This window comes from Varroa jacobsoni, unplaced genomic scaffold (assembly GCF_002532875.2).
Source record: "Varroa jacobsoni isolate VJ856 unplaced genomic scaffold, vjacob_1.0 scaffold_1013, whole genome shotgun sequence".
NCBI lineage: Eukaryota > Metazoa > Arthropoda > Arachnida > Mesostigmata > Varroidae > Varroa > Varroa jacobsoni.
This window is the reverse complement of record NW_019213915.1, coordinates 776-9,973: the sequence shown is the minus strand read 5'-3', so window position 1 is coordinate 9,973 and position 9,198 is coordinate 776. Positions and strand designations below refer to the sequence as shown.

At 44.0% G+C, this 9,198-nt stretch overlaps 1 protein-coding gene across 1 annotated transcript in view; it reads left to right on the top strand.

Annotated features, from left to right (window-relative positions):
* The window catches only part of LOC111265805 (neuroligin-4, X-linked), a gene marked incomplete at its 3' end in the record, with an annotated part of 79,055 nt that extends 70,196 nt beyond the window's left edge, over nucleotides 1-8,859 (top strand). The window contains 6 exon segments of the mRNA XM_022842732.2: nucleotides 1,678-1,820; nucleotides 3,001-3,133; nucleotides 4,011-4,255; nucleotides 4,712-4,846; nucleotides 6,193-6,516; nucleotides 8,696-8,859. Of these exon segments, the coding sequence (XP_022698467.1) occupies nucleotides 1,678-1,820; nucleotides 3,001-3,133; nucleotides 4,011-4,255; nucleotides 4,712-4,846; nucleotides 6,193-6,516; nucleotides 8,696-8,859 (1,144 nt within the window).
* Between the last annotated feature and the right edge of the window lie 339 nt (nucleotides 8,860-9,198).

Sequence of the window (9,198 nt, the reverse complement as noted above, 5' to 3'; positions counted from 1 at the left end):
ATGTAAAAGCTAGTCGTAATAGCTGGGGTTGCAACGTATTGTTATGACTTATCTACGCACTCCATCGAAATGCGCCTCTGTGAAGGTATGTGAGTAGTATTCAAATTTATGCGCCACAAAATTCATAGACCATGCACAGATCGTAGTTCTTGTTCGTCAACCCTCATCGTTGCCGCGTTCGTGTCTCACAATCGCTGTGTTGTAGTCAGGCTTTGCAGTACTAAAGTATCCAAGAAGATCCACTGATAGAATAAAGCAGCGGCCTGCGCGTGTCGTTATTGCAGCTATTGTTGCGCGTAAAGGGCCTGTAGCGTAAATAGATGCGTTTGCTAGACGACATGCGTATTGACATATCTCGATTGAAGAGATTTTACTCGATGCGCATTGGACAGATACCGGCCGCGACAACGACACTGATGCCTATAAGCGTCGATCCAGCACTGACAGCTGCAGGCGAACCCAAGGCTAGGCCCCATCCTTCAGTCCTTTTTTTCGTAGAGTTGCAAGATAAGGCGATGATGTGGTTGCTTCGGTTGCATAGGCATTTCTTTCGTAAACAAATCCATACCGGTAGTACCACGGACGCAGTAGCAATAGAGAAAGTAACGATACCAGCAGCGGCTGTAAAAGGACAGCAGAATCAAACTTCCTTGCTTCGTGTTCCGGGTTCTTCCAAATGATTGCTTGTAGAGTAAACGATGCTTGCGTTTGTCATTGTCGTTGTCAACTCAAGCTGAGTTTCCTATTTTAGCTCGCATTACTGCCGTGACGAAGAGGCTGATCATGGCTTTGATAAAAAATGGAAGCGATACCACCTGAGCAACACGAGCAACGAGGACCGATGGCTGCCCTTGCAACTTTTTCTTCTTTAACCTTACCACGTATCAACTGTTCTTCTTAAGCGACTTTCATAACCGAAACAGAGGAGAAAAGATGCGATTTTTGTCACTGCCGCACGAACACACAGACGACGTTCGCTCGATCGCGCACCCACCCGTGTCGGCACGCTTACGTGCCCGCTATAAATATACACTTATGCATATATATGTACACGTGGCTGTTGAAAGAGAACAATGAAATACCGGCCAAGGCAAAGATGGGTAGGGGGCCATAGTGGTTGCGTCGGTAGCTAATGAAGCGCTATGACTGTGGATGTGCACAGTAGACTGCAGTCTGTAACACATTTTTCATGTGATGATGCGACGTACGCATACCGACGTGACTACGGTGGCACTAGCAATAACTTTGTGTTTAATTGCAGCGGCTGCGCTCATGTAGGACCGGTGTTCAGAAGAAAGAGGACCGAAGATCAAGTTAAGCAAGAAAGTTGTTTTCTATTAAGCCAGACTAGTACGTCCTATTGTCGATCTAACGATTATATTATTAGCATAGTAAGACGAAGACAAGACAGGCTGATACTTTCCAGAAAAAGTGCCCACACCTGGCCTACTTTATTGTTATCTTCTAGCAAAGCTTGCCTTGTGGCACTTTACAGTGCTGTCCTAATCTAAGTGTATGATAGAGTTATGTACTGTATGGTTTGTTTTGCTATGCATTTTTTCTCTACACCACTGACGTCTGTTCCGTCTGCATTTCGATTCGGTGGATCTTGCGATCACAACGGCAACAACATGGATGCAATCGATATCGTCGCTGATTGTTCCGATGCTGTCGCAGGGATGAAACCTAAGGTTAGGGATCACTACCACGCCCATCGGCTGTCGATCTGGAATCGGCTGATCCCAAAGCTGCATCGGGCAGGAGCAGGAGGTGCAGCCCTCTCTAGAGACCACCACCTTCTTGAAGACTTCGACAACCAAGTGAGTACCGGTAGAACCTTCGAAGTAACCGTGTATAGCCTTGGTAGACGTAGCAGTAGTCATACACGTTGTAAGGACGCACCGAAGTTCAGTTGTTTTAGCGAGCCCCTAGCCCTGGATACATCTGTACCACTGCAATGTTTCCTACATTCCTGTCTCTATTCTTACATTTCTAGTTCATCTTGTCCAGCCATCGCTTGACCCTCGCCCAATCGATGATCAAACTGTCTACTTCAGGCTCATCCAGGGCAATAGTTCCCACTCATCCAGGGCAATAGTTTCCACTGCGTTTGAACGCTCAACCGCAAACAATCGTAACGACCCAAGCCCCTTAGCCTCGGCAGTTGTCTGATGTCCTTAGTACGCAATGATTGTCTCAAATATTTGCTAAGCCCAGGACAAGACAGTGGTCCCTAAACGTGGGAGCGGGAGGCAGAATGCAACAGAGGGAACTAAATATAAATATAATAAAAAGAAACAGAGGGTGGATGTTCTCTGTCCTAAGTCCAATTTCCCTATAGCATCCTTCAGTCGTCGATTGATGATAAGGAAGTGAAAAACGGAGAGCACTCAAATGCGAAGTATTAGCCGCGTTGCCACCCACTACCACCGAGTCTTAAAGGTAGGCAAGCAAGCATCGTGTTTATTGAGGCACACCATTGCTACGTATAGCTCATTTCTAAGCCATCGGTTACCCGGCGGTCCCTTTCTTACCCAGTGTTGACTCAGTCAGGACGACCGACAGACCGTTGATTGATATATATATGCACAAATATAACGTATATGTATGTGTATACGTGTGAGAGAGAAAGAGATCATGGCCTAACTGGAGCCGGCTTTCCGAGACGTCGTTTCAGTGATATGAGTTCGACCCGTTGTAAAATGTTTATAGTGCACATGCATTAGGGCTTCAGCCGCTATGGCTATGCTTGTAATGATAAATACAACAATAGATTTTGCACCATAGGAAAAAGGTATATGATAAGTTAACCACCAAAAAAATTTATGAGAATTTAAAATACATGAACGGTGGCCGGTCCGACAGAAGGTCCAATACTGATAATACCGTATGCTTTTCTACCTAAAGTTTAAAAAACTACTCTAGTTTAAATATAATTAATAATAAGGAAAGTAATCACGATATTTGTATTATTACCACTTTGTTGTCCTGTCATTGCAGGCGTCATATGCGGGTATTGTTCGCAACATCAGTTTAATGACAGTGTCTGCATCGGCACCAGTGTCAATTAGTCCTGGTCAGCAAGGCGGCAACCCTTCGCAAGTTCAGCAAGCTCATCAGCCACCTGATATCGGTGCGTTCGGCTTTTCGACCTGATTGGGCCTGATCACAGCAAGAGGATATAATAGCGGCATATTCTTGTCGATCTTTTTCTTGACTCTTAGCTCCACGCTTCTAGCGCTCTACCGACTTTTCGCCAATTGAATGATACAGCCGTTGTGGCAGTGTCGCCGTCGATGGCAAAACCCCGACCCAATGGTCCCGATACTGGTAAAACCGGAAACGGTACCACATTAGGTGGTTTGCTGATATTGCTCATCAATAGTAAGCGAAGCGAACGTTGCAAGGGGTCTCAATATAAATAACAAAGTGGAATGATGTCCGTTATTCTGAGAGGACGCACTAAAGAAAGAAATAAAAGGTATTTTTTCTTGGGTCTAAACGATCTGCAGCAGATACCGTTAATAAACGTTTTATTACCATCAGAAACGCGGTGAGCATACGAGATATATATTTTTCTATACTATAGGACAGTGGCTTAAAAACGAAATAAGTGATGAAAAAATAAAATTATGAAGCCTTGCCAAGCGTCTCAAAGGTTTATGAAACAATACTCTAATGTAATGTTAGGCTTCGATTCCAAAACTGAACGATATGACTTGAAGAAGATAATCAAAATGCACGTTAGTCAGTGGTAGTTTGCGAGATAATTGTCATGATATGCGTTTACCAGTCTTTGTCGGTCGCATAAAGCATTATACTAGTAATCAATCAGAATGATTCCTGGCTCGCACCTATACAGGTAGGAGCGTGCATTTAACAACGTCTAAACTAAGGTACAGCTATTGAATGAGATGCGGGAAAATCTCACGTTCTCGCCTGCATCAACGATAGCTAGTAATAATAATGGTATCGTATCGCCAACGTTTTCACTCGTTTACCTTTTTTAGAGGGCCGTCCGTTACTACCACATCATCTCGATGGGTCGGAGCAAAACCGGAGCTCTGAGTCCCAGTTCATGTCGGGGCTGGCCGGTTTTCCGCAGGGAACCTATTCGACAGCCCTCGGTGTGACGATCGCCGTTGGTTGTTCGTTACTTATACTTAACATCCTTATCTTCGCGGGGGTGTACTACCAGCGCGATAAGGGTCGGGGAGACAAAGACAAAGAGGTTGCCAGCGGTCACAAGGTCCAGGTATGAAGGTTTGGTTCATTGGTTGGACATGCACAGTCACACTATTAATTATCTCGTACTGCTCATGTATTTATCCTTGTCCGAGAGTATTTAGGTCAGATCAATTACCAATGACCTCACAATAATTGCGATAGCAGAACGTGGTCATTTTGCTTTAGTTACTACGTTTGTTGGAAGCAACATATCACGCACGATAAAGATGATAAAGTGGATTTAATCAACGAGAAAAAGCATTTACATCGTAAAAGTACATTGACTATTAGATACATAAAGAATGTACATTGTAAAATGACGCAAATGAAGGACTAGAAAAAAAAAAAGAGTAAATCCGTGAAGGAACGAATTATTTAAAGAGTAGGATAAGCAATTCAAGTGAAATAGAGAACAACGTATCTAGCAGAACAAGTGGACGGGTTTAGCGTTATTTCCTTTTTGAACAAATACACTACATTACAGCTTTCGAATTCGATCAGAGAGGCGGTTCCAAACTCAACGCCCTCCCGCAAATCTCACAGAGAAGTCTCGACACGAGCCCAGCCCCGACAAGGAACGCTGCCCAAAAAAGTGTCCACTTTACCGAGACCACAACAAGTACGTATGAATCGATATGAGCAGGTTGAGTATAGCACTAGTGGACTTACAAGCGGTTGACCACTGCAAGCTTCTTTCCACAAAACAAAAAAACTGTCTATAACAATAGATAGGTGCAACATTATATTAGACAGAAAAGCATTTTAGTGGAAACAATAATAATAATGATAACCAAACAGCCACTATCATCAGGCAGACACAGTAACACATACTTAAAAGGATGTTATATAGGATAGATAGAAATGTGGTAGCCAAGATGGTTTTTGAGGACGACGAAAGCGGTTGGGTTTGGTAAAGATGACTCGGCTTGAGTCAAGTGGAATAGTCGATGGTAGCGAGAAGCTTTCAGGAAAAGTTTTTCTACTTCCGCTTTTCTCTCTATAGGTAGGAGGCGGGAGAATGGCGGCGGAATCGTCTCGAATAGATGCTAGTGGTGAACGGCTGTCTATTCAGTCACCCTAGCCGGCTATGCCTTCCATTCCCAAATGCTGGATAGTATTCACTAGTACAGTGACCTCACCCACAGTTACTGCCATCACCACTTCCACCGGACAGCGCAAGTCAGAGCGGGACACAGAACTGTGCTGGCTTACGTTAGTTGACCATAGGTGCTGTGGCTAATTGCGTTCCTCCAGGCCTGTGCAGCGGCCGGAACCACCGCTGACGAAACTGGCTTCCCTATCCAAAGCGCCTTTCGGGGCCCGTCTTCTACCCATAAGAGCCAGAATCGTTCTTCTAACCACTGTGGCCAGCGTGAAGGCCTTGGTGGTGGGTAAGAAAAAAAAAAAGGTGGCCACTATGCCAACCCCACTCTTAACGCTTCGCTAATACGAATGTTGACTACCCCTGTATTCGTCCGTCGGTCCAGTCCTCGTTGGCGAGCGAGGCTATAGAAACCGCTATAGAGCAGTACCACGCTGTTATGAAAGATACTCTCGTAACGACGCGGGGTCTAGCCAACCAATGCAGCTAACGGCACCCTGTATCTTTTTGGCCTTAATGCGTCAACCCCAGTGGTGCTTGCCCACTTCTTTTCTTTTCGGTAAACTAGCTCGCTAGGCTTTCCGTCACTTTAGGCTTCCGCCGTAATCCCATTTGCACGAGTTGCCTGTCATGTGTCGGGCGCTCTCGATGTTGCTGTCGCCGATGTTGGTGTTCCACGGGGCTGGTGGTACGATGAGTCTATGGCATCGTTGCTCTGCGCTATCATGCAACTTCTTCATATGGCTCTATAGTGTGTTTTTATGAGTGTGGTAATATTATTAACGTTGCCGTATTATCACTTGTCGGTCTTCCTTGTCGTCGGTGTCGGCCGTCCTATTGCGGGTTGTGGTTTTCCCAAGCAGCGCAGCTGTATGATGACAGCATCTGTAGTGCAGCAGCCATACCAAGCGAGTACACTGCAACGGCCCTCCTCGGGAGTGGGGGCCACGTCGGGCCCCGAGGTAACCCGACCGGAGGGCTCGGACTCGTACTCACAGCAGGTGGCACCCTCCAACGACAGCTCCGACAACACCAGCATGAACAGCACCACGCTGCACCATCAGGGGGCGCTACAAACGCACCAGGAGTTCTACAGCCAGATTTGCTTGAATTACAGCGAGCTTCAAACTCTGCCACATCCTCCGCGCTCTTTGTTGGCAACTGGCACAACCCAACAGCAACTTAAGGTAAGTCCACTGGCCTAGCAGAACTTGTCACTATACGTAGAGCAGCAGCTACGGCGGGGGGTACCTTGAGCTATTACATCATACAAAAGTCGTTGCGGCCGCTTCGACCATTGCTTGTTTTTCAGGTCTTGAAACTTTTCTCCGATTTTAAATTCTGGTTCGTTTTCTATGTTTCTCAGACTCGCTCATCTTGGGTTTTTCAGATCACCCTTTCCCTTTTTTGTTCTCGCTGCCTCTACAGAGGACCTGAAAGGGGTTACGTATGCAGCACGTAGTAGTTGATGCCTCGAGTGGCCACTACGAGTCTGCTACTTAGCCACTGGCAATGAACGTCTACAGAAAGGCCGTTTCTTGTGTTTCGTGCACGGCACGAGGAGCCACCATGCTGCCACTGTTAAGGCTACGAACGACTGCTAATGCTATTTCGGAAAACTAGCTGAAGAGCCACGGTCTGTAGTCGACCACCAGTCGGCGAATATAGCCCTTAGCGCTTCTAGCATCATCTATCGTGCGTATGCGTGTAACATGAACAAGCCTTGACTAGGTACTATTATATACACGGCCAGCCCTCAGCGCTCACAGTTAGTTGCAAACAGCGAGCCAGCGGAGTATCATTTCTAGGATGCTTATGGGTTATGTATCGCTGTTTTCTAGTAGGCCTTTGATGGGATACATCTGGAGAACACAGCTGCACTCACCATTGGTCCGCAACATCCGGTTCAGTGAAGGCAGCAATACTGCTAGTGGCTACTTAGTGCTCTAACCCACTCCGAAGGCCACAATTAGCAGCATCTACATAGTCTGAATGCACCCCATAAGATTGAGGAGATTCGGACGATTCGAGGCGCCAGATAGATAGCTGAAAAAACAAACTAAAAAAAAAAAACGAGCGGTACTCAAATGCGATTTCTGTTACGGAGCTACATATCCGTGGTTCCGTTACTAACTAATGTTAGACTAGGTTATTGACTTTTGAAATACTGATCTCCGTTGCTCACATATAGATTATATGTGGTCGTAGTAGTTGATGCTTCTTGTAAGGATGAGTCATTTCAGCCATATTTGGGGATTCGGCGTCGCATATAAGCAGTTTGGTCCTAGTTTTTGTCTTTCAATATTAAGATGGTTTTTGTCTTTTCGTACCAACTGCCTTTATCTATAGAGAACGATTTTATTTTTGTGTATGTTACTGGGAATATCTTTAAAAACGAAAACTGTTCAATTCGTACGTTTTTACTTCCGTTTCGAGTTGTGTTTATTTATCGAATTTTGGTGACTGTCTGATAAAATACGTCGAAGAAATCTATAGAGTAATCACTAAAAACTGCTCAAAAGTAAAGCACACTTTTTCATCTTTAGGGCTTTCTGTGCAGACAGAAACAGGTCCATTTGATAGCATGCTTTTATCTCATGAACGGCAACAGTTGGCTTAAAAATGAAGTCAGCTTCATCTCTTATTCTAGTACATCAAAAAATAACTAATCTTTTTTACCTAATATTTATAAAGATTTTTTTCCTTGATTTAAGCCAAAGTATATTTACCACTGAAGCCGCAATTAAAATTGATTGCGTCTCGATTTGCGTAGTCAGGTTACCTGCTTTAAAACGATTTTGTTTTTGTCTACAACAAACACTAAATCCTCAAAAGAGGTCCTTCCAGTAGGCAATGCGCACACCATTATTAGGACAAACATTGACTCTATTTTCGACAAGGCATTGATTCAAAGAAGGGTATCATATGTGCCTTCCTATATATATATATATATATATATATATATATATATATATATATATATGTATTAAGAGATAGTACTAAAGCGGCAATCGAGAAAATTGATATGGCTCTCATCTGGCAACTATTGAGTAAGTTTAGTTATTACAGATTCCGGGTTTTTTTTTACTTGCTGTCATTCCAGACAGATCAATAACCTGCTGTTTGCGTAAACGTAAAATGCCATATTTTTCATACGGTTATATAATGAAGCATCGCTTATCCGGCTGTCCATTTGAATTAATTCTGCTTAGGATAACATGGGTTAAATATAAGATTTTACAGGAAGACCACACGTAGTTCCGATGTTATTATTGTTTTAAATTACTCTATTATTATCCTATAAGCATCATGTAACTCGGCACTCTGTCGTTAAACCTTAAACATTACACCTGATTATATTTACAGAGCGGCGGTGGCAATGTGGGCTCTGCCAGTTCGGTGGAGCAAGGCCTGCTACCAGGTACCTCGCCAGGGTCCCTGGCTGCAATTATCCAGCATTCTGTTGCTGATCATACGTCGCGTGTACTTCCAGCACACGTAAAACAGCCTAACTCAAGCGAAGTTTGTGTGTAAGTATCTATTCTCAAATATGTACACGCGGTGGCTGTGTTCAGTGGAAGCTTGTCATTGTTATTGCTACTTAGCAAAAAAAAGTCAGTTTTGTAAATGTAACTATTAGATTGATGCATAAGTAAACTTAGTTTTTTTTTAATTTTGCTATGCTAACGATCAGTGCTTTAAAGCCGGGGTAAAAGAAACATTCTGTAATAAAATCAAAAAGAAGACAGTCGTCTTGTGGGGTATCAAGCACGATGCTTTGCAGAGGTATAAATCTTTTGACCATGAGCAAAAAGACAAGTAGGAAAGGAAAACGAAGTAACCAAAAACAATCGTTAAATGTGCACAAA